Raw genomic sequence first — 26,183 nt, 5'->3', positions numbered from 1 at the left:
AGGGTGAAGGCGTCAGCAGCCGGGGTGATCCACAGGTCAGTCTGGCCCACTGCTGCTGGAGAGAAAAAGAAAAGTTTTGGCAGCGAGAAAACCGGCAACTGATGTGACCCGCTCAGCGGAGTTAATAGAAACTGTCTCAGAGGTGATTGTGGTCAACTGAGCAGTATACAAAGGATTAATTGAAAATTATGAAACGTCAAATAGGAACAGAAACATACACATAATAGGTTGAAGGCCACATTGTCTATGGTAAATTTGACCTGCACTCAATTACCTCCATCTCATTTCACAGCTGTTTATGCAATGCTGTACCTGACAAACACTGTGGACCTCTGCTTTATCCTTTATTTATCCAGACACATTTGGCAGCAGGCCCACACTTTGCCCCACGTGGGGGCTGCACAGTACCACCAACCTGAGCTCACTAAGTTTAAAGTTGCTGGCCATTGAGTAGCTCCACTGGAACGTGTGGCGGTTTAAAGCGGTTGCTCAAGAGCACTTCAGCTGTGGCATTGAGAGGAAAGACAGTTATTTGTGTTTTGTTTTTTTCACTTTCCTCGCTCATATCTGTCCATTGGTGCAAAGGGCAAGCAACTCTGCAGAGCTTTAAAAGGACGCTTCTTTTGATCCTAGCTTGGGAAGTACATGTACAGCTCGTTGAGATGACATCATCTCAACTCCTAATAATGAAAAACTCAGCTAGAAGCAGAAAAAAATGTTTATATAGTAAAGTCCGAGGGAAGTTTAAAAGCATTAATGTACATTTATACCCTAAACACTTTGGTGTTTCCCACAGGAAACAGATCAAGTCCAGGGTGAAACTGCTGATTGTGACTAGTCATGTGGTGCACATCATGTGACATTAATGAATCAGCGAATATCTGCCAAATAAAACAGTATTCCATCCAATACTTAGTGAACTCTTTCACTTAAGTGTCAAACTAGTGATGATGCCAGATTTTAAACCTGAAATCCACTGTGCAAACCTGCATGGCAGTGAATCCACCATCCCAAACGGTGGATTTACTGGTAACTCCCTTTACCAGCTAGTGGGTTTTCATCAACAGACCAGAAGTGCAGTTCAGGACCTTCGCGGCCAAAACCAATGCGGCCAATTTTAGTCGCAAAGTTCCTTCTGAGCCGCCACCGTAAGGCCACCTGTTCACTCCCCTGTCAGCATTGTATCTCTCCCCCACAGTGATCTTTGAGGCTGTTTTTGGAGTGCGAACATCCAAGTCCTGGTGGGACTGTTCTTACATGCATTTGTGTAATTCTCTCAGTAGTTTTCAGTTCCCTTTGACTAAAATCATGTGATTAATGTAAAAACTCAATTAATTCATTCAGCCCAAAATTACCTTGTTGCTTGAGGAATGAAAGCAACTTCAAACAAATGATGAATGAACTAATTAAAAAGATATTTGCTACTACAGTTCTGTGTCAGTCCTCTTCATGTATTTCAACGCACAAAAAAAATTATCTAATTACTTTCTACAGTTTCTACCAGAGTTTTAGCCCTTTCAGGAGATGCTTTCTCTCCATTCACCCATTTAGACAGCTATTTTCAACTCGGCACGGTTCCTCATCTTATGTCACAGGACATTGGTTAACAATAAGAGACTGAAGCTGTTTTTCACTTTAAGGAGACACTGGCCTTTGATGCGAGGAGAGGGACGTGCCTCTTTTTGATACGAACCCCTGAAATTAGTCTGACGTTGGCATCTTCTGCCTTCACAGGCATCTCTGCTTATTTGGAGATCTCAGTGTAATTTGTTTGTACTGTGTGATCCTGGAGAACTTGGCTGTAATGGTGACTGTGGAGCAAAATGGCTCAGATGTAGTAAAAAAGTGAACACATGTAGGTCATAGTGTGGAGTGTGAGGGCTTCGTGATGAGGTATCGGCCCAGTAATAATGCGGTTTTCTATTCCAAACTTGGGTTTCTTCTCCTCTCTTAAGGTCACGACACACCGAAACAACAAGAACCAGCAGCGAAGAATCAGGGCCAACAGCTGAACTTTCTAAAATAACGACAAAGTGAATTGTTCGTGCTGGTTTGTTACCGTTCCGCTAAAAACCATTAGGAACAAGTTAGACAACGCTGAGATGATAATGTGCACGGATTCCTATAGAAAAGTATGCTCATACGCCACGTGGGATAAAAAACACGTTAAAACATGAGATTCCCAAAGATCCCCAGGAACAAGGCGTCGAAAACATGCTAAAAAAACCCCAAAACAGAACAGAAACCTAAGCCTGCTGTTCTGTTTTTGCCTACCACTTGTAAAGATAACAGCCAGATGGTGGGACCACGAGGAATTAACGTGAAGTTATTTTAGAAATGAATCATCTTAAAGGAGAAGGATGGCTGGGAAAAACACGTCTCATCCCTTCTGTCAGTGTCAATCTCAGCGGAAGCGTTGAAACCAGAGGAAGACGGCATGTTCAGAGGGAAGAGGAAACAGAGCGAGGAAGTTGTTTTAAATCAAAAGGTGAAAAAAATCACCGCTGGCAAAGGCTTTTGTGAGTTGGAGCAATAGTGAAACTTCTGTTGTATTAAATTAGTTTCTGTAGTTTTTGCAAATACCAATACAAGAAATGTGAGGAGGATCTGTTAAAAGACCATCTGAAAGGGAGTCTTCAGATCATCAATCTCAACCACTTTGATCTGATTTGCTCCTTCTGTCTCATAATATTACTCTGGACTCGTGGTCCCAGGCCACGAATGTCCTGCAAGAGTTGCAGTGTAAAACAGTAAATTGCACAAATGCTCCAGTTGTTTATGTCATAGAAACAGCATAAAATCAGACATTTCTACATTAAGTTCTCATCATTCTGATGTGTTCTCTATCTCTATCTATATACATACCTTTGTCCCTCCAGGTTACTGTTATGTCAGGTGTCCTCAATCCAGGCAATCAGTGGAGTTAATGGCTGTGCCCTAGTTCCACGCTACAAACTATTTCCAAGCTGCTTTTCAGTTTGACGCGTGTTTACACTTGAAGCCTGACCGAATTACTTATAATCAAAAAAAGTCAGCGTGCATTCTAAAATGCTTGATGCCTAAGTGTGCCGCTGAATACTCTCCAAAGAGTCAACGCACGACAGCAACGACAGGAGCTACTCACAGGTGCACAGCATGAAAACAAATAGTGGTGGTGGTGAGTCAATTTGAGAAATATCCCAGAGATCAAACTAATTGAAATGTGTCTGATGTATATTGAGTTTCTTGTAAATCAAGTTCCAAACGGCACATTGTGCTTGACCGAACTTTCTCCAGTTCGTGTGGAATTAGGGCAGTGGCCACACCTCACACAAGATAACCACATTAGCACCCGTAGCATCCATCCATCGTCTCTACTGCTGATCCTGTTAGTCATCAGGTGACAGGCCTGGTACTGTGTAGCCTGGGCAGGTCACGTGCATGTGAAATTGGACATTCTTGACATTCTTGAGCCTGGTTGGAACCAATTATCAGCCCAAAGGATCCTGTAGTGTGAAGTTTGTACCAGCATGATTATCGACTTTGTCCGCATGTACGTTTTGTCAGATTAATTACGTCAGCAGGATAATAATTAGCTAAATGCTAACAACAGGTTAACAATAGTCAATATAGTTAAAAAAAAAGTCACCATAGTAACAAGTGTTGTGGCCATTACGATTTGTAGATGCTTGTAGATTTTTTTATTTTGCACCACGTTTCTTAACTTCCTATTTTATCAATTTGCAGTGCTGCAAGTTCTCAAATCCACTGTAAGATGCTCAACTGTGCACAAGGCCTAACCACACCACCAAATACTCACCTCCAACAGCCAAAAACAACACATTTATATTACTGGCATCGCACCAAACCCGAGGCTCCATGTGAGCCAGACGTGCTACAAAAGAGCTGACTCAGCTTTAATTGCCAGGCAAAACATTTCAATTCCACCCTGCAGACACCTTCTTCTCATTAACAAAAGAAGCTTTGCATGTCCAACTGGACTCGTTCCTCAGCATCCATTATAGTACCAGACTGCGCCAAAGGCAAACACTGAGTTAGGATGCAGCATTGATATTCATAAGGTGGTACAGTAATAGACTGAGGTCCAGAAAAGGTTAATAAAGTGCTTGTGCAGGACCGAGCAAGCAGGCAAAAGGAAACAGGTGATTCGTAACAAAAAGGCTTTTTAATTTGAAAACAACCTGACTAACAGACACGAAGTAACCTGACTAAAACTAACCCACAGACTGAACACAGGGCAGCATATCTAATGATATCACACCATTAAAACAGAAAAACAAAACCTCACAATTAACTTATACACAACAAAATATAACCAGAAATCTAACGCATGCAAATAATTAGATATTAAATAAATAACATAATATAGCTAACGGAAAACAGAAATTCCAATTCCCAGTTAAGGAAGCAGGCTCTTGGTATGATCCAATCGATGACTTCTTCTGTTTAGATGCTCTGCTTCCTTTTGCTAAGCTGAAAAAAATGCAGCAGCTCAACCTGCACTGTAACTTAATTATGATAAGCTCAAGCAAAAATAATTAAAGTGTGACTGTACAGAGGTTAACTAAACACACGCGCTGCAAATAGAAACTAATGTACTGACAACTTATAAACAAATAAACGGAATTTACAAAACTGAAATGACCCGTTATTTAATATTCTCTACAATAAATTGGGTTCAATGTACTAAATGACTGACATTAAAAGGAAATCAAAGAAGCAAAATGTGCAGTGCAGGTGGGTTACTGACATTTACCTGGACTGCGTGGCAGCAGGGTCTCAAAGACTGGAGGAAAAGCCCAAGGCCCAGTAAGAGAACAAAAAGGAAAACACACTTTTAGACTTTACTGGAAAGTAAATACTCAACTTCCATCTTTTAATTTAAAGACCTGAAGTCTCTGCCATCGCTTGAGCCTGACACTGGGATTTCTGCCCACCACTCTGCTGCCTGCTACAACACCCAGCATACGTCTCTGCATCGTGCTTCCCGCTAATTCAACTGGAATGTTGAAGAAAAAGAAGACAGATGCAAACAAGCATAATCAGTTCCCCGGAGGAGCTCTTGTTGATGGGTCAAACAAGTGCCCTGGCTGCCAGCAGCCATTAGCCACTGCAGCTAGTTGCAGCCCGGATGGAGCACGGGGATGTTCTGGATCATTTGAAAAAAGCCCCGTAATTGGCTGCGATCTGTCTGACAGCTTTGAAGGGGGGTCCCCGGGGTCTCTATATCGATGAATCTTGCTGATTTGAGAAGGAAACCTCGCAAACTCTGCCGGCAGAATGGAGGCTTTTTCAGAAATTTAACGGCGCTTCCTCAAAGTTGCATAATCCTCGAGACCTTTAAAGTTTTTCTGCTAAGGTAAACTGCAAAAGTTTAGGAATGAGAGGGTGTGATTGGTTTTGCATTTTCAACAGATAACAGATACATTTAATAACAATAAAAGGCAAATTGTGTTTACTGCAACAGTGACATCAAGGTAATTACCTCGAAGTGTCCTTGAGCAAGACACTGAACCCCAACTTAGTGAGAAGCAATAGGTAGAAAAGTGCTAGATAAGTGATAAGTGCAGACCACTTACAGTTTTCCTTATTGTCCATATTCTGTAACCACTTCCAGGAAAATACTTCTGTAGCTGCTGTAAAAATGTAAATAAATAAATAAACTCCCATCCGAAGTTTTGGAGTTGGAATGTGTGATAGGAGCTTTTAGAACAACAAATCTCTCGGGCGCCCACCAAAGTTAAGCCTCCAACCCAAAGCTTTTATGTTGTGGATGATCTCACGTGCACCAATATTACAGGCGTAGGCTCCTTTTCAGAGTGCAGATGTCCACATACTACTACACTACTCTGTCTTTAGGTAAGGAAGGACATAAAAATGGAGAAAGTAGTTGCAACAACTTTCCTGGCTTATGGATTTCTGTGGACTTCAGAGTTGCAAGACCAGAATCGAGTGTCTGTTCCACAGATCTACTATCTTTAATGAGCTGGTGCCGCTGGAGCAGAACGTAAGCAGATAAAGCCGTAAATAGGTGTCGACTGGCCGCCAGATGACGACGCCTTCTCCTCACACCTCGGCTTCAGCACACAATAAAAAACTCACACATTTGATCCTGATGACAACAACCTTCCCAAAAACTGCGGTAAAAATATTATATAGTAATATTTCATATACCTATCATACATATATAATATACATATCAAATATTTACTTATATTTTGGGGGTTTTAACCCTTTAAAAGACCAGTTTGTAAAAATCCAAACATAGAAAAGAGAAAACACTTATGAATTTGGAGACACATACGCCATCAATCCAACATCATGTTTGGAAATAATAATAAAAAAATGTAAAACTGTGAATGGCACAAAATGTCCCCAGGATCTCTTAAGGGTTCCCAGAAAACACGCCACTGATCCTTTAATGACTTGATCGATGCTGTGACATACAGCCTGTCTGCGGCCTCCATGGGGATTCGCTGCTTTCTCGGCTCTGCATTGAACAAATGTAAATTCTCCACACTGGCACCGTATGTGAGGCTCTAATCAAGCTGTTCTTCCACCCAGTGCCGCACAGTTCCAAGCTTCATGCATTTTAGCAAGATAAATCACCAACGTGTTGTCTATATGTTGATTTTTCACTAAGAATCCCGAGTGGGGGGTTTGTTCTCTGTGTTAGACAGTGCTGCTACATGAGTCTGCGCTGAGCGTCTCTGCAAAGGACAGTATCAGGATCTGAAGGACATTAATGTGCTTACTGCGCTGCTCTTAATGAGGCAGCACTCTGCCACCGAGGCCACGCTGCTCCTTGATGATTAAGCTCCTCACAAGTTCTTTCAGTCACGGCCTTAAGAGTCCTCTCTCTCTCTGATGCTATGAGTATCTGTTTGCGCCCTTTTTCACATGCTGAAGACCCCAAACATCACAAACTCCCACTACTGTGTGTGTCTATTAATTAGCGAGCGTGTCCCCTTTTATCCGGTGCTCGCTGGCTCTTTCAAAGACAGTGCAGAGGACGGGAAGTACTGTCCTCGTACGGCAAGAAGAGGGATGATCATAATGAACGGCGGCGTGGCAGACGCTCACATTAAAGTCCAAGGGGACGACACAAGTGGAGACATCAGCCCTGTCGTAATAGACTTGGTCTTAGCCTCAAGTGCTTCCAGTACTATTGCTCATCCAGTTTCCTTTATCACAAACAGCACCCTGAGAAAATAAACGAATCCATAGGATCAACGGGATCTTTCAAAGATGTCGCGGCGCCACAGGCTACAGAGCTGCTCGTAGGCCGTGTGGGTGCTCGGTAGGTACGGAGACAAAGGGACAGAGGTCCTTACTTTGTCTCTGTGGAAGGATATGGTCCAGCAAGCTGCTCAGGAAGTGCTATAAGACACACGGAGCGGCCTCTGGTAACTGACTGCATGGATCCGTGCTGTTCACACCCGATGTCCACCCTGCCATCAACACGCCACCAGTGAAACCAATATTTACCGCTTCTCAAATGTCCAACTGCAGTGACAGGAGTGTAACTCTGCCACCGTGGCTTTATCTTTGGCTTTCATCTGACACAAGTGCAGCTCGGCACAGGCTGTCACAGCCCGAAGCTCCTGCACTTCAACGCTTGATTTCCCGAGATGCTTCTGTGCACATGGCTGTTTCTTCAGCACGTCTGCCCCCAGTAATCAGAGGCTCTGCCCATTCTAACACGCCGTTCAACAGCAAATTGATTTAAGCAAAAACCACGTCTTGGGGTGTGAGCTGTGAGCCAGTCGACGCCAAAACGCGTCCGAACGTTTTGCTCCTCACGCCGTTTGTTCTACGTGGAAATTGTGTAGAGAAATATTAACGAGGACTACAACTTTCAATTGGATAAAATCAAACAAGTGAACAAAGCATTTCTAATTGCACACTGCATCGACCAGTTGACTGGAACCCGAACCTATGACACGGATCAGCGGTTTCAGAGGTTTATGATTTACCTGCAACACATTCTTCAAGTGAGGATGGCGTGAGCTGAATTCGGAATAACAGCAAATGACTATAAATTAGATATGTGCACTTTGGATGATTTATTATCTCTCATCCTTTAATTTTGTATTACACCGTATGTTCTAAACACCTTTCCAGAAAAGCTGGGACGCGGTGTAAAAAGTAAAAATTGATGCACAGTAGATGATGAATTTTATATTGAGAAACATTATTCTTACTGCACTTATAAACCTCTCCCCTCTGGGAGGCTCCTACAAAATCAGCATTTACTTTTTACCAAACCATCAAATCATATGATGTTGTGCTATTTACATCTACAAATAAGCTCCAAGTCATTTACAAATAATTACACTCTTCTTCTAGTTTTATTGACATTTTAAACAACTTTTCTGAAAATGGCTGTGTTTGTTTTTGAGCTATGTCTGTAACCTGTGTAGACATTTGATTGTTTGATTGTTGATAGAACCTGATTGTTACCTGTTTCCCTCCTGTACCTGATCTATGGACTTTGGATACACTGGTAAGGACACATATCTCCAACTTGGCGTGATCTCCATGTCTCCAACACATGTAGAGGAAACATGGACAGGGGAAGACATGTCCACATCAATTCTATTAGTTGGCTGCTGGCCAAGAGAAAAGTCGATCTGCAACAGAGATTAGTGATTTGAGAAGAACCTCTGCAATTCATCTCATCTCTTCATCCTGTTATAAAATATATAAAATATACATGTACATGAAGTAGACATTTGTCTAGTTTAGTAAAAAAAAAAACCTAAGTCACGTGTGTACGTCGTTAGTAAATACTCTACACCTAGAAACCAGCATGGCGTTATGACTAGATGCTGCTAAGATGGTGACAAACCATTTGGCTTTTCCTGTTTGCTTTCCTTAATTATGTAACTTTATGTTCACACGAGCCACAATGTAGCCTATCAGAGACTACGTGTACTGCTATGACTGGGATGCGCCATTCGTTTTTACGCCGGATGCACTTCCTGCTGCAACCCTCCCATTCTGACCGGGCTGCGGACCAGCACCAGGGTGGTCCTTGATGCCTGGGCGGGGCCACACCTGGTTGAGGGAGGGATTTGAGCCCGCTGCCACCAGCCCCCCCATTAGTCTTCATTTTACTATATATTACTTACATATTACTAAGAAGAGTGTTTAATGGATTTAATGGTGGATTTTGCGCTTGACTTACCTTCAGGTGACATGAACAGCTGAACTATAACTTGGGAAATAAGTTGCAGATTTGTTGAAAATCAGTCATATGCTCAAGTACTTCACAGAGGGAGTCAATAATAGAGAGAAAAAAAGGGAAGGAGATGTACCCAAAAGACAATCAGGCGTCCATAATAATTATACTAATGATTTGGATTTTCTACTTCATTAACCATCATTTTGAGCTGCTTGATCACAAGGGTACCTCTGCATAAAATTTCTGCAGCAACTGTATGAAAGAAAGCAGATGAGACAAAGTTTGTGTGTGTGAGTGTGTGTGTGTGCATGTATGTGGACACAATGCACGCATGCACAGAGATGTGCTAATTACTGCATCTGGTAATTACTATGGAGACATTCAGCAATCAATTAGGTGATATCTGGGGGTGAGGATAGTTCTGTATGTCATATCAATTCACTGTCTCTTTAGGACCGTATTCAGATACATTTTTCCCGAAGTGGTTCAAACGACCGACAAATCATCACCATCATTTATATTTTATGATCCATTTTAAATTAAAACACTGGCTGTGTAATTGTTTGTGGAGACATTTCCAATAGGTTGAGAAAATAATTTCCCCCCGTTTTCTTTGGAAAACAGCAGGTGGGAGCAGAGTTCAACTGAGGTTACTGTATTTGTGGCTTTTGGTTAAACTCAACTCTTGTCTAAGTGTGAAAAAGCCTCATTTGAGTTGGGATTTTTTGGGGCCGGATACATGACCGCAGACCTCATACACAATGCAAACATGGCACTAATGATCCCAAGCAGGCTCGGTACCTTGATGAATTGGGCCCAGGAATCGTCCAGGGGTCCTGTTTCGCCTGTGGAAAAACAGATCACTGACTAAACGTAAATGGTTTGCCTCAAGTTTTATTTCACATCATTATCTGGAATCTGCAGACATCAAGATAATTACCTGGCTTAACAAAGACAGTCTTTTTCATTCCGAGAATGCCATTATTAACTAAGAGGAGAGACCGTGCTCATTCACCTTGAAAGTAATTTAAAAGAGCAGAATTAAGATGCTGCAGCTGATGGTTGGGGGTAGAAGCAAAGAGAAGAGGCAGTCAAAACAGGGCCAAGCCATTTTAGCTTGACATTTCCCCACATTGCAATAACTGATTTGCCTTTGTTCTCAAGCATGTGTAAAAACAGGGTCTAGAGAGGCACATCTCTGTCTGATTAACAGCAGCACTCAGCAAACACTTCACAGACCTTTCTTGCTGTGCCCCAGTCTGCAGCTTCCATCTGGATGTGCACATTTCGCAGGACCTGACTCAACTCCTCACCACATGCTACAGCTCAGTTACATCTTTCTCTCACACTTGCTTCTAGACCTATATATCTTATTTTTAAAGTTCAGTCGAGACCTCAAGGTTTCCACGGATTCCGAATGTGTCAGGCCGAATAAAGGGAAACGTGTATGAAGTGACTCCAACTACAGCTGTAACTTACCATTTCTACTCATTGGTGAATGTGCACTTTGAGGTTTAAGTTTTGACTCAAACTAAGGGCGACACAGCACCAGTGAACTGCTGGAATAACTACATATACATAAAAGTACAAAATATAGTTCCACTCTAAAATATTCATGCTCCTTCACATTTTGCAGTTTTTCTTGGAGACGTCATTGCACACAAATAAATCACAATTGTTCCCCATCAAGCTTCACTTAACAGCCCATAATGACATTGTTAAAACATGTTTTGATTTGACTCATGTGTCTGAAAATTTATGTGTCTGAATTCCTAAACTTAATCCTGTACAGAAGAGACCTTTATTACCACATACAGACTCAAATCTCTACTGTCTCTACTGTCACAGATCCTGTTAAGTTTTTCGTGGATAACGAAAGCCCTGATCTCTAGTCATCTCAAATCTGACCAGTCTCCACTTCCCTGCCTGCTGAGAAGCACTTCCATGTAGGGATGGAAATTGCAAGGTGCAGAGCAGTGCTCATTTTTTTTTTTTTTAAGTTACATTTGCCTACATGATCTTATAGAATCAACCAGGGGGTTTAGCAGCTCAGGAGGTAGAGCTGTTGTTTACCAATCACACGGTCAGTGATTTCAAATCCAGCTCCTGGTGTCCATACGTTAAAGTGTCCTTGGGCAGAACTCTGAACCACGGCGCCTTGCATAGCAGTGCGTCCATCACTGACGTGTGAATGAGAAGCAACATTGTAAAGAGCTTTAGGTACCAATAAGATCAAAAGACCAAAAATAAATAAAAACAATCTTGTGCAGATCCTTTCATACTAAATGTAGAGAGTCCTGGTGATCCCAACGTTCCTTCATTTTGCAAGAACAGAGGCCACTGTGTTTGTGAGGGGACTCAAAGCTTTAGGGACGGTTGTATACTGGCTACACACTGGTTATTGCCACTGCCACACAGCTAGAAGCTCCCTAGTCTGAATGTTCCCGGCTGGCTGCAGCCTTTCTGTGTGACGTTTGCATTATACAGCTGATAATGAGCAGCGAAGTGGGCATATTGTATCCAGTAGATAAAGTTAGAAAATTATTATAGATAAAACAAAATCCAGTATCTTTAAATATTTCCTAAAAAGATTTTGTAAAGCAATTTCTAATCAAGAAATGTCACACTTTTAAAAAAGTGCACTTAAAACTTGGGTCAGGGATCATTTAGTCATCAAAATTCAAGCAAGCCCCCAGAAATAATGATAAAATTAATATTTATATTTTACTTGACATATAATGAATCTACAACATATGAAAGTTTAACTTAGAATTATTTTACAATATTACTGTGTCGTGATATTGTAATGATTCTCAAATCATTACAGTCATTTATTAACTAAAGTTTAAAACAAAATGTTCAGAATGCCAGAGAACATTTTATAGACATTTTTATTTCGGTTTTACAGACTTTTTGTCACAACAAAGTGAGCGAGAGCATTTATTTTTTTAAATCCATTACATTGTAGTATTTCACTTGAAAGCAACCAAGAGAGAACAGACTGTTTCGTAGCGTAAAAGCAGAAGCAGTTTTGACATGCAGCAAAACAGGCAGAGCTTCTAACCGAATCCAAGGCAAGGGGAATACGAACAGTCCCCACCAACCACGTTCAATTCCAACCTCCATTTACCCATAATCAGACCCCCCAGAGCCCATCAATTACAAAACACACAGAAGCCGTAACAACTACAACAACAAAAAGTAATTTCTGCTTTGATTTTTCAATCCAGGGTTAACAAAATGAACAAAACTATACATTTGTCATCCGAGTATGTGCTGTTAACATTGCTTCAAATGGGATTTTAAAAAATTCTAGCATTCAAGTCCATATTCATGGTGGTCGTTCAAAGAATAATATTATGCATTACCAATGTAATATTAGTCAAAAAAAAAAAAAAGGGGGGGGTGGGGGCAAGTAGAAAATGAAAATCTGACCTCTGGACCTCACTTACCCAACATTCACAAAATTTCAAGATTAGGGATAGAGGACAGTTTGGTCTATATTAAAAAAAAAAAAAACCCTCATGGCCACACATACTGTAAATAATGAAACTTTACAACTTTTCCTTTCAGACACTTCAGCAGTTACTGTTCATGAGATTAAGTCCTGGACAAACAATATTTGTTACTGATGTTGTAAAAAAATATTGACACACTAATGATCCATTACCATTTGATAATAGAGGCCTAAAAATGAGAGTGGTGTTACATAAGTGCTAAGCTTTGCGTTTACGTTAGTTTTTTTTTTCTAGTTGCAGTGTTTTAGGATCCATGTGTGAGAGCTCTCCCCCAGTGATTGGTCCCTAAGGGAGACGTAATTGACAAGTTCTTCTGTTAAGTGGCAACGAACAGAGGCCAAACGAAGAGAAAACCCCCTTTCCCAAAATCCTAGGGCAAAAAAAAAAAAAAAAAAGCTAAATCACCAGACAGACAAACTGACCTGCCAACAAACAGACAAAAGCAGTGTGAAGACAGAGGTTGATTAGGGTAAAAGGGACAAGTCCATCTTCTTTCAGGGGACCACTGCATCCATCTGTCTGTCCGTTCACCCACCTGTCCAGCCATGTCCCACACTGGTGTCTCACTTGAGCAGATTCTTCACCGCTTCGTTCTGGGCAGCATCATAGGGAGTGATATCATCTGGTCCTCTCTGGTTTTTGTCTGCTCCCTGCGGTGGAAAGAAGACATGGATATTAAACAGGCGAACCAACACTTACATCTGGTCAAGGGATGAAGTGAGGAGCAGACGCCTAATACACATACAGAGGATACAAAGACTCATTTTGTATATTCCTGTTTTCATTTTCACCATATGTCAAAAATAAATTATGGGACAATTTAATATAAGAGACTGATATTAGATGAATTCGATAGTTGTAGGTTTGTGTTTTAACAGGGATAAATTCAATTAAACTACTACCACTTAATGTGACTCATTTGGACGGCTGAAATACAATAATTATATAGTTTTGGTACATATAACTTTGATATTGGTTTTCTTTCTTCGGCACTAAGGGTAAAGTTCATCCCAATGCTTTCTAACTTGCACTTCCCCAGTGTGGCAAAATTTCCTAGAAGATTAAAATAGGCTGCTAGTGTCCCAACTTACTCTGCTCCTGATGTTCACTCTTTGCCATCTGAAATTGTATTCAAACGCCCACTGCAGCTACAATCTTCAGGGTTGTTACTACGGCTGAACAATACAGGAAAATGACTGAAATGCAACTTTTTAGAGCCGTAATCAAATAAAAGTTTAACGTGCAATCTCAAAAGTTCTTCTGTATTATTCAGTGCAAAAAGCTGTAAATGACAATACAAACTCAAACTACTCCTTCATGATGGACGTGCATAGACACGCACATACACTCACACCACACAATCAAACCCAATGCCTAAATAAACCTATTTAACCAGTGCTAACTCAGTCTCCTTTTACAATTGAGTCCTTCCATCTCTCTCTTTTCTCTACCCCCCCCCAAATAGTCAAACAAATAAACAGTTGGGAAAGGTATACATTATTAGTTTGCAGGCATAATATCCCTGAGTGCAACAAATTACACAATTCTAATGTGACAAAATATATAAAACTCTCACAACCTCGACCATTTGTTACTTGAATTGTTAATGATAAAATAACATTTATACTAGAGACAGCCAGTGTTATTACAGGTATTTATTACACTGAGTTTTGTCTGAATGTTGGTTGATATTGGTGCCTGGAAGTAGTAACTGCGTTCTCAGGTGTAGTTTCAGAAAAGAACTCAATAAAATCCTCCTTAGAGCAGAAATTATCGGCGAGTACAATGTGCTTTTCAGCACAATTGAAAGCTGTGAAAAGTTTATCCACATACAGACCTAGAAAAGTAAGAAACACAGATTGCACTTATGTTGAGTTGTGAGTTAACGTAGAAGAGTGTCTGCAGTTCTTATTACAATCAACATTAACCATTGTAACGCTGGCAGTGTCTTATCGGCTGCAGCTCTTCTGTGGTGTGTGTTGTTGATGCGTTCAAGTATGTGGATTCTTTGAATGCTCATGAAATAATCACTAAAGGTTTCGACATCTAATACAGGGTGCTGTCACATATAGTTAATATTTTATAAGAAACATGTTTCATTCCTTTAAAAAAAACAAAATCGAAGGGTCCTGGTTCTTTTGATTGAAACGCTGGTTCGCAGAAATCTCTGAAAAGTTCTTGGGTTATACTGTGCGTACTGTGACTGTCAAGCATGTGCCATGTGAAGCCAGCAGTGTTAATGAGTGGATGCTTTGGATGTAATCCTGCATACTGTTGGCTGTCCACAGTATATACACCAGCCTCCCTTGCTTCCAACAAATGCTCTGTATTACAACAGGCCCTTTTTGAACAGCTACTGGTATAAGTCACAAAAACATTAGGGGTAAAACTTCTGTCACTTTGATTTTCTTCCAATTCTGGCACCAAGCACTTGCCTGTAAAACTGCCTTTATCCAGACAGCACAAAAAAAAAATAAAAAAAAAATAAAAAAGTCAGACACTGAGGCACAAATCCATTTCAGCTCAGAAGGATAAGAGACTGAATGTGAAAGAGATGAGCGTGAAGACAATCATTTGAATTACTAAGGTCAAAAACAAACTTAAAAAAAAAAGGAATGAAAACAGGCAAAATGGTGAATGCACATTTAATGACAACAGATGTAATGGACAATGGAGGAGTGGAGGGGCACGGAGAGGAGAAACATCCCTTTGTTTGGCCTGCCAGCTTTAGCCTCTTAGCAGAGGGCTTACAGAGCCATGGCAGAGAGTCTATTGTTGCGTGGAGAAGCAGGGCGTCAAAAACAATGTAACCCAGTTTAAGTGCCCGGCAGTGAGAGGAGTGTTGTCTGGGTACAAATTCTTTGCCAGAGGAGCAACCGAGCGCATCCTGAGCAAAGGAGATTTACCAGGGCTGAGCGGGCAACCTGTCAGATCTACATCTCTAATTAGTAAGGAGACGAATGGCGAAATAAAAAAGGGGCCTCGTCAATTTTTTACAGTTCTGTCAACTGTCCTCCTATCACCAACCCAGTTACGTTAGAGCCCTGTTGTTCAGCATTTTGAATATGATCATGCCAGTGACCCCAAACGCTTTAGTGTTAATGGAAAATAGCTTCATTAGGACGTTTTTGTAGCATTAAGTTGCCTTTTAAACTAACTGGGGACACATTAACATCAGGTACCTGGTCACCCATCCATGTGCTGTCCACCCTACTGAGTTTGAGTGACTGGAGGAAGCCCTCTGCAACCTTTCACTCATTTTCCACAACTCTGGGAGAATCATTAGCAGCTTTTTCAAGACCATACCCAGGACCTCACACTACAGGTCTCATTTACATGTATTACACCGATCATACTTAGTGTGTTTCTTCATAAATATTACTCCTCGAAAACAAACAGGGCATCTACCTGTCAATCATAATTACATACATTGTTTTACCTCAAATATGATGGTAAGCACAATCTCATAATAAGCACTACCATATGGTCACCTCACAGCATTATTGCCTTAAGTACTGCAGAGGGTCTGTCACGGATCCGTCCCTATGGGTATTTCTAGTACAGTTACAATAACAGTTCTGTCAGATACCCCTCACTGTTACTGACAACACTTACAGTAATGAGCTTTCTCCAACTTGAATAATTACCCCTCATGAACACGTCATGGTTCGAACATTATCCAGTCAAAGAGAAGCTAGTGGCCAAGCGAGACCAAGCCTAATGAATAAGACTAAGCTCCCAGGGTGTCTCAATTCAAACTTGAATGCATCATCTTCCTAGATTAGTGGGCCCTACAAAAGGAGCACTGGATGACTACGTTAAGCCACCAAAGTGGCCATTAAGTTTTCATTATGCCTCTAGTGAATAGAATTAAAAGGTCTCCCATGTTAGAAGCTGCTGGTCCAGAGCATTTTTCAAAATCAATTTGAAATACAATGCTTACATCCAACTATTGACCTCCTGGCAGCAGAGAACATTACCGACTTCTGAGAGGGCCGGCAAAAGTTGATCTGTTTATAAAACTATGGTTGCCACCATATTTGTTTGGCGGAAGAAAAGTGAAAGTTTCTGCTCTCGCAGGATTTGCGGGTTTGCCTACCTCAGAACTTCAAGTCATCAGGTGTGTGCGTCTTCCAGACTGTCAGGAGACTAGGAATCGGTGACAGAGTAGGTGGAAACAGCGTGTACATTACTGTTTTGCTTTTATGCTCGATGTGTGTTTTAATAAACTAATTTTATTGGATTTTCACTCACTCAGTACTTTTGGATGTGTTTTACCTGAGCTGGGCTCTGTCTCATTGGACTGACACTGCATATCTGCTGTGTGTGTGCTGAAGGTAAACAGCTGTGAAAATGCATCATCAACACCACAACTATAACCAAACACTTCCTCTCACTGAGTGCATTTGGTCAATATGCCTACTCCAACTAACTCGCATTATTTGAGCCCTGTCAAGGGTCAGAACGTGCTAAAATCGCACAATGGACTTCAATTATTTAGTCCCAGTAACAGCAAAACGAACAGTTTGTGAGGGGCAGAGTTCAACTGCGATAATGCAAAACAAAACAAAACAAACAAAAACAGCCCAACAGTCACATTTCAGTGTTCTGAAGGGTCTTCTTTTACCCATTTTTAAAATCCCATACACAGAGACCCAGACATGAAGACTCATGGTGAGTTTTCAGGGCTGTCAGGAGTAGATGTATTATAAAATTGTTTCCTGTCACTGACGACCTTTACGATGCATTTGGGTGTCAATTCTTGTTGGTGCTTCGTGCAGATGAGTATCAGGGTTGCACAATATATTCGTTCAGGATGGTCATTGTGATGCGCACATGTGCAAGATTCACATCACAGGACTACGTAATGCTGCTATTCTGAGAACAAAAAAGGACGTTGAGCAAAAGTACTGAGACGCAAGTACTTTGTTTATTCGATGTGTGTCAATACACTCTTGGGACACTGTTGTTCTTTCAAGTATTGTTTAGCCCTAATGAATACGTAGTCAAGAGAGAAGCAAACCTATGGGTTCACTCCTAGCATATAATTTATAGCCACAGCATCTCATCTGACGGTTGAAAAGCTAGATTTGGTCTCAGACCCTAGCTTTACTTTCCAAAGACTTTAGAGTCTCCCACATGGCTCGTGGCAGACCCTAGCTTGATTTTAAAGAGCGTTTTTCTCGTTGCCTCTCTCCTATTTACCCGAAGAAGCCTTCCACTATGCACAGCCCCTCTCTCAGCCAGGGAAGAGGATTCCATGTATCTTTGAAGCCTTTGTTCATTCATGGTCACTCATGGTTTAATTCATGGTTGTCTCTGAGCAGATTCAAGTATGCACCATTTTTATCACACAAATAAAAGGTAAAACAGCTTAGACAACAAGAGTCTCAACAATAGTTTCTTTGTCAAGCAGACGGTTTACTCAAAACACTGTAACTGCCCACGGATGCCAAAGGATTTTTATAGCAATGAATTTACTGTGTAGTAAACTGTTACTTTCTTCCTGTTGGCAATAGCTGCTTCCTTCAGTTTATCTTTGAGCCAACAGCACGGATGGCCAGCTGACTGCACTGGCCAGCTGCCCCGGCCCTCACATCAGTCGGCCATCTGATGTGGGGCTGCATTTATGAAAATAGAGTATTAATACAGCCGGTGCCAGCAGGAATAAGTGAGCAGTGGAGTACCACCTAAGTGTCTCTCTAAGCTAACACTGATGTTTCCCACACATAGATTATCATTTCCTCTTTCCAAACATGTGCTTCAAAGTGCAGTTAAAAAGTCTGAATAGTGCATATGTGATTGTATAGAGTGTGAAAATTTTTTTTTTTAAATAAATCTCTAATCAGTAGCATGACTGAGCTTGTGAATGTGCCCTCCCCTATTCCCATTACTTTTGTTGAGCCAAGATGATGCTGCCGTGAAACAACTCTGCAGAGGAGTTTTCATTTAGCATGCCTCATTTAGCCTAGCTGGTAACAGACAGCTGCTCACTCATCCTCAGCTCCTAAATATCCATCTCTCTGTCTCATATGCATCTCATGTGGCGGACTTTGACTGTAAAGCATGTGAGCCCTCTACATAACATCATGCAGTCTTCTTAGTCATAGGCTGTTGTCTAAGAGTTGTGCCACTACCTTATGTTTAGGGCTGCACCTAACGATTATTATAATTATTTAATTCAGTCACCATTACTGATCTCTGTTCTCCTCTTTCTGCTCCTGATGGAGACTGTTGACAGCTACAGGGTCCTGCCTGGTTTGGGACTGTGACCGTCTCAATGTCCACCAGAACCCGTGGCACATTGGGTTGAAAAGTTAGTGCAGTAAGCGCACCACATGCAGCTATTTATAACTTCCAGCTTTAGGTGGATGTAAGCTAACGTGTCCGTAGTAGCAACGAGCTTGTTGTGGTTAACACATGACGGTGGATGGTGCACTGCTGGCACAGCTGAAATTATTGCTTTTTCTGCATCATGACCGTCTAACGTGTGTTTCGATAATTTCCTCTTATACACTTCCTCTTATTACACCGGCACCCAAACGACCACTGATGTTGTCCGGTCGAGTTAAGAAGTAAATAGGACATTACTTAAGCTGTCTCCTCCCTCTCTACTGCAGACAGGGACACTTGGCTGAGCTCCGCTCTCGCTCAGACTCAGAGAGAAGAAGTGGCTCCACAAGTTTATTTTCTTGTTCGCTAATATCAGTGGGGTCTTGAAGAATTCATAACCTGCGATTTCAGAACACAAATATTTATATTTTCGTGCTCTAATTAACCTTTACCAACTAAATCCGTGCACTGTAAATTAATTCCTTTACTGTCCCAAAATTGTACCAGGCTGCAAAACAGGTACAAACTTGTGGCTGCTTTGTTTACTGCTGAGAAGGGTTAGTTGGATTGGACATGTTCGATATGCAGTTAGATTGACATCACCAATGCCAGCTGCAGAATTTAACACTGACTCTCTATTTGCAACTGTGACTTTGTATAAAATGCCCACGTACATGTGACTGGGTTCCAGAGTTAAACAGAGGGAGGTCGAGGTTGAATGAGCACCTGAATTAAACCACTTAAACAAAACAAAAACATTATTAATAATAAAAAACAAAAAGACAGACAATGAACAAGTGAACAACAACAAAACTAAACAAAACCATGCGGTGCCCTATTCCAGCACATTCCATCACAGCCTACACAGAACTGTGTTAAAGGGCCTTTTGTCCAGTAAGTTACCTCATCAGCGCTCCCAGCCCACATGGAGCCTCTAACACATCAACATTCACTCAAGGTGACACCGGGGGGCCAATACCACAAAGCAAGAGTCAGAGTTTTCAATTAGATGAGACATTAGCAGAACCATAAGTTTAGTACTTAATAGGAGATGAAATGGTGATGCGTGGGGAAAGTTTGATTAGGGGAAAAAAAAAAGAAAACATTTTGCTGGGAGAACTATCAGCATTATGATCACATGTTTTCCACACATACAATATACTTGGCTGGGCTGTTCAAATAGATTTGGCCACAGAGTGTTTTTTTTTAATCTGTCTGACAGAATGACACCAGCAACCAGTTATCTAGGAAACCACTTCCCTTTGCTCTACTGTGCCTGTAGACTACTTATTTGCTGCTTAAGATATGAAATAGCAGCTCAGATCAGCTGTTGGTAACCTTATTTCCATGATTTAAATTTATGATAGACAGATGAAGGGTGCCGTCAGTGCGTTTGCTCTCTGCACATTATTGCAGTAACAGACTTCAACACCCCTTCCTGTACCAAAGATTGTACATTTGTATATTTTTTTAGACATATTTGTACTCATCCATCTGAGTACCAACCTTTTCAAGCAGGACCTTGACACAAGACAAGTGATCCTCATAACAGGCAGCAATCAGTGGAGTGATCCCGTGTTTGTCTGGAGCCTGAAGGTGAAATAGAATGGAAAGGAATAGAACAGAATAGACTTTAATGTCATTGCACAATAGGGGAGCTGCAATGAAGTTGTAGGTACTGTGACCGACATTTAAATTCAACACAATACAATAAAGCAGATAACATTAAATATGTCAGGTAGAGCGAGAACAGAGAAAAAAAGCGCAGAAAGACATAGAACTTTTAATGAACAGCTTCATATTTCAACAGGTCTTATGCAAAGCTCAAATGATACCCTAGGGTACCCCCCCTCTTATAAAAAATAAATAACAAAAACTTCGAGAGGAGGTTTACTGCTCCCTTATTAAGTCCAGGAGGTAGAAAGTGCACTGGACTTCAGCACTATATTTATCTCCCATGTATCTGTGTTGGTTATCAAAAGAAATAGAGAACTGCTTCAAGATTATTGTGTTTGGGAGGATGAGCTAACAGAATGTTATTGCCACGTTTACTCCTTTTGTCTGTTGTGATGCTGAGTTACTGTGCCAATCTCAGGCAAGGGGTTGGATGCAGCTAATGCATGGCTCTTGAGCATTAGACATATCTAGGTCTATTAAATTGAATTGGTTTCACATTTATCACAAAGCTCAGTTACCAGGCCATGACCAGAAGGGCAATGGAAAGTTAAGTTTCATGTTTTTTTATTTTACATGTCACATGAAATGTGACAATCAACATGTGGACAATGATCCGCTGTGGAAACCTTGAACTCACGGAATAAGATGCAATAACAAAATACCAAATTAGTGAGCATACAGATCAATCCAGTACCACCATGCTACTGTTCAGAGAGACACAGCCACAGCTAAGGAATGGATAAGCTTTTTTAATAGCTGCTCTGTGTTTGGTTAAACTAACAATCAAGGAGGTTTGACAATAGGATTAGATTACACGAGGAAGCAGAAAAACGCCGTTTTTTTTTGGGTCACTGCAGCCCTGGGCAATAGGCAAATTAATGCAAAGATGTGAGCTGCTTTGGGTCTTACATTGACATCTGCTCCCATAGAAATGAGGAACTCCACCACATGTGCTTGACCAGCGTCAGCAGCGTAGTGCAGAGGTTTCCTCCCACCATCCAGGGTCCGGTTTGCATCGTCAGCCTGGAAATAACAATGGAGAGATATTACAAGTGCTCACACAAATAATCTCTCCATCCAAAAAGCCAGAAATATATTCATAAATATAATAATATTTATAATAAACAAACAATATTTCTAAGCTGACCATCTTAGAAACAGTCATGATCTTTCATGTCTTTTTGTTTTTTTTAAACACCCATTAAACATACTAAAGGATGGTGATACAGTTTGGTATCACAGTTAGCTTCTGATTTCAATAAACACCAACTAGAGTCAGGTGTTAGCAAACCTGGAGTCTAACCAATGAAACGAGAATGGAGGTGTGGTTTAGAATTATGTCGACTTCCCTCAATTTCTGTCAGTATGCTATTCACAGGCAGCATCAGCTCATGCGAAGACCAACCATAAAAAGTTGTTGATTTGCATGTAGCTGAAAGGGGTTACAGAGTAATTTCAAAGACTAGATATTCATCAGTCCAGTTAGACATCATCTATACATTTTGATGATATAAGTACTGTGGCTACTATTCATAAAAGTGTGTGCAAAGCCTAGAGAAGTACAAAGTCACAATGCAGGAAAGAAAAGAACCCTAGACTAACAGTTAGAAACTTGAAGGATTCATTGGAGCTGATCATTCTCTCTGTGACTCAACCCTATGTAAAACATAGGAACAGGAATGGTATCCATGGCAGAAGACCACAGAGGAAGCCAATGCTCTTCAAAAACAACACTGCAGAATGTTTGACATTTGCCAAAAACCACCCTGACATTCCACAACATTGTTTCATCTGTCCACAAGACATTTTTCTAGCAAAGATTTTTTTGGGGTGACCAAACAGGACTATGTATGGTATAAAAGGAGAACCAATATGAAATCCTAACAGTGAAGTATGATGGAGGGGAATCTGATTGACGCCGGCTTTGCTGCCTCTAGACCTGGACCGCTTGTCATGGAGGAGAAAATTAATTCCCAGGTTTAGGATGGCTGTCTGCAAGCTGAAGCTTAGCAGAAGCTTGATGATGCAGGATAATGCCTGTAAGTAACCTGGTTACTGTTCATTTGTGTATACATCCAGATGATGTGTAATCTAATTTCTCCATTACCTCTGACTTATTTACCTGACTTAGCACTGCTTCTTTTTAAAAGGCAAAAAAGGCAAGCAGACAGAACAAGTCCCTGCGTGTGCCTGTAGACCTGCACAAGTATGTAATTGGGTGTTGTCAATAGACCCACAGAATGCTTGTCACAATGTGAAACTTTAAACTCTTTAAAGTTTTTGGACTTCCCTTTCCATTTAGCAGATGCTTATATTGCTCTGTGGTAGCATTGGGTTGGGATGCAGAAGGCCATGGGTTTAAATCCCACACTGGCCATTCCAGAGCCCAAATAAAAATGGGAGGGTTGTGGCAGGAAGAGCACCTGCCCTAAAAAACGCCAAATCAGATGCATCAAAATGTTTTATTACTTTTGGAAACCATGGACTGCCCCGCGTTCTGAGTCTATAGAGGAGGGGCCCATTTAGCTTTTTATTAGCTGACAGTTCAAAAGCCTGCATCTCTGGTGGTATGGGGATGCATCTGTGCCTATGGTGTGGGCAGCTTAAACATCTGGAAAGGCACCATCAAAGCTTAAACATACACAGGGGTTTTACAGCAACATATACTCCCATCCAGACAATGTCTCTATCAGGGAAGGCCTTGCATATTTCAGCTAGACAATGCTAAACCAGACTGCATCCATCACAACAGAATGGCTTTGAAGGAGAAGGGTCCGCGTGCTGAACTGCCCTGCTTGCAGTCCACACTTTGAGATGAGATTTGCAAATCATTGCATTCAGTTTTTTCTTTACGTTTACACATCCTCACAACTTTTTTGGAATTGGGGTTGTAGATTAACCTCTACTAAAGTAATGGAAATACTTCAAGATCATTTATGTAGAATTGAAGGAGCCTCATCAGACTAGAGCAGGGGTCAAATTAACTGGATATTTTCAGTCACTTACTGATTTTAACAATGCAACAATGCATCTCAAATATTAATAGCAAAAGTTAAAGTACTTTTAAAAGGTGTGTTGCTGGACTGTTACGTTCAAAAACTTCATCGAGTTTAGGCCAACTGTTGTAGAGGCGATCTTACTTGTATCCGACGGTAGAACAATTATCCGCTCCAGAGATTGTTGTATGAGAAACACTGAACATTTTTTGAATTCCATGTTTTTCAACTTAGCAGGTAATGGAGTAACTCTACAGTACACGTTAACGAGTAGTAATTTCACAAACACGCTCCCAACAAGGTAAGAAATCGCGATAACAAGGTAAGAAACCTCTCTAGTAACAGACTTTCCATAACGTTGTTTCTTCAGCGACTAGTTAAACCGACTTAAAAGGTACACTTCAAAGCCAGTTATGACGTCATTGATTACATCATCAGCACGCAAACATGGGTTGTGATGGATAGAAAAATAAATATAGATTACATTTTTGGCCATATGGCCCAGTCCTAATACAACAAACAATATGCATTAGCCTTGCAATTACAAGACATTTGGAGAAGACTTATATATAGTATAGTAAGCAGTCAGTACAACTACTGAGAGGAAGAAAAATAACAGTAGGCAAGTAATTCAGCTGTTATTCCACTACAAGGCAATATAAAGCCAATGCTTATTCAAACACAAGAAAGGGACACTTCAACCTCAGTGGTAAAAGTAATGTGACCTAATAGGGAAGTCTTCTTAAAACAGACTGTGTTGGCTGGCATGGATGAAGGTTCTCACAGGTTTTAACAACCCAATTAAACAATGTTAGACAATGCCGTTGTCATGGTTGCATCAGGAAGGGCATCCGGCGTAAAAACATAAAAATAAAAAAATAACTTTGCCAAATCAACATAAAGACAAATGACCCGCTTACTGAACACACGGGATAAGCCGAAAGGATATTTAAAAAAAAAGAAAAAAAAAAAAAAGGAAAAACACACACACACTGCCGGTGTCACGAAACCAGGCCCCGTGTAGTCGGTTAGCTCTCTAGCTACATGTTAACCCAATGTGACAGCGTATTAGCAGAAACCCACTGTATTGATGATGATGATGATGATGATAAAAATTACAGTGTCGAACAATGCATGTTTACACAGTTCAATACTGACGCTGCTGTTGATAACTACGTTAGCTGTTAGCCGTCTGTCCACAGTGTATAACGTTACAACACCAGCTGATGCAATTGGTTGTTGGTTAGCTTACCAACAGGTTGTTCTCTGCGGATAATGGAAACGTTACCGGTATGCGAACTCAACCTGGTTCGTACGTTAAGTGGAATAAAACATCTCGAGTTGTTTGACGTACAACGTCATTGACAAACCTCGATAGCGACACAGCCGCGACAGTTAGCAAAACACTCAGCCGCTGTCTATTCCACCGGCAAGAGTAGTTAGCACTGGAGCGGTGTGTCGCTAACTCGGCAGTCTAACCGGAGCTTTAGTCCATAACATTACTAAACCGTGTAACAATAGCTTTGTAATGTTTCAAAATAAATTAAACCTCAGCGAAAGCTCCACATATTACAAATAACGCCCCTAACACACCAAACACAAACAGCTTGCCAACGTCAGATTATCTAACTTAACCATTACCCAACTCGTGCTAGCTAGCATGCTACCCGGGCATTATACTAACGAGCGTTGTGGCTAAATAGCCACTTGCCAGGAAATTGCTGCACACAACTCCCTGGAAACCGGGAATCTTACCGTCGCGAGTTTGCTTTTGATTTCGTCCAAATCCCCATTCTGCAATGCCCACTTCAGCTCTTTATCTCCCATCGTCCTGTGTTTGTCCTTCCCTGTTGTGGCGGCTGCAGGGCAGTGGCAAAGTTGAATGCTAGTGTCAAAAGTTAGCAGGAGCCGGTGAACTCTTCGGTCTTCGCGGTAAGGAGGGGGACTCGACTGAATGCAACGTCGTTTTAATGATTTAGACGGAAATGTAGCTGGATCTGGCTGATAACCGACCCCGACCGCGCGCTAACAGGTAAAGATAGGTTCAAAAGAAATTCTGGAAGGCGAAGTAGGGGAAAGGGATCCGCCTTTCTACCAGCAAGTAGTGTTTCCGACTCCGCTGGTGTCTTACCCGGAAGTTAACATTTCACTGGGGACCTTTATGTTGCATTTAGGTGCTAATGTAGAAAGCAATGACCCTCATGTTTTTACTGCAGTCAATAACCCAATGTTTAATATATAATATTGGATATTCGACTAGAATAATCCCACTCTTACAACATAGGCAGAAAACCCTTAGTTGCTGACTAGTGCCAGCCTCCACGTTACCACGTAGATGTCACTATTTAAGTTAAAAAAAAGCACCACCCACCTTTGCGTGGGTGGTGACGGCATTGTGGTTTTTTGGGGCGAAAGCGATAATAAACTGCCCCTACATCCGTCCTATAATTGTGCTCCAGTGCACAACCAGAG

At 41.2% G+C, this 26,183-nt stretch overlaps 1 protein-coding gene across 2 annotated transcripts; it reads right to left on the bottom strand.

The window, feature by feature from the left end:
• Positions 1-12,060: 12,060 nt before the first annotated feature.
• Positions 12,061-25,842, bottom strand: mtpn (myotrophin). Of its 2 annotated transcripts, XM_067490737.1 has the most exons (5): positions 25,467-25,842; positions 21,625-21,738; positions 20,545-20,628; positions 13,241-13,355; positions 12,061-13,075 (listed from the first exon to the last, which is right to left on the bottom strand). In XM_067490737.1, the coding sequence occupies exons 1-4, from the start codon at positions 25,536-25,538 to the stop codon at positions 13,269-13,271; spliced, it is 357 nt and encodes a 118-aa protein (XP_067346838.1). In that variant the 5' UTR covers positions 25,539-25,842; the 3' UTR covers positions 12,061-13,075; positions 13,241-13,268. The 2 variants fall into 2 exon arrangements, with proteins under 2 accessions (XP_067346838.1, XP_067346837.1); XM_067490736.1 differs by having other exon boundaries at positions 12,061-13,355; positions 25,467-25,841.
• Between the last annotated feature and the right edge of the window lie 341 nt (positions 25,843-26,183).

This window comes from Channa argus, chromosome 21 (genome assembly GCF_033026475.1).
Source record: "Channa argus isolate prfri chromosome 21, Channa argus male v1.0, whole genome shotgun sequence".
Classification (NCBI taxonomy): domain Eukaryota; kingdom Metazoa; phylum Chordata; class Actinopteri; order Anabantiformes; family Channidae; genus Channa; species Channa argus.
The sequence above is the reverse complement of the archived record's forward strand: the minus strand, read 5'-3'. Positions and strand labels throughout refer to the sequence as shown.

Bases quoted from the DNA above. Each gene is read 5' to 3' on its own strand.
- mtpn (XM_067490737.1), bottom strand. From the start codon at position 25,538: ATGGGAGATAAAGAGCTGAAGTGGGCATTGCAGAATGGGGATTTGGAC. The intron at 21,739-25,466 runs GTAAGATTCCCG...TGTTATTTCCAG, and splicing joins TCAAAAGCAAACTCGCGACG to GCTGACGATGCAAACCGGAC. The intron at 20,629-21,624 runs GTAAGACCCAAA...TTTCACCTTCAG, and splicing joins CTATGGGAGCAGATGTCAAT to GCTCCAGACAAACACGGGAT.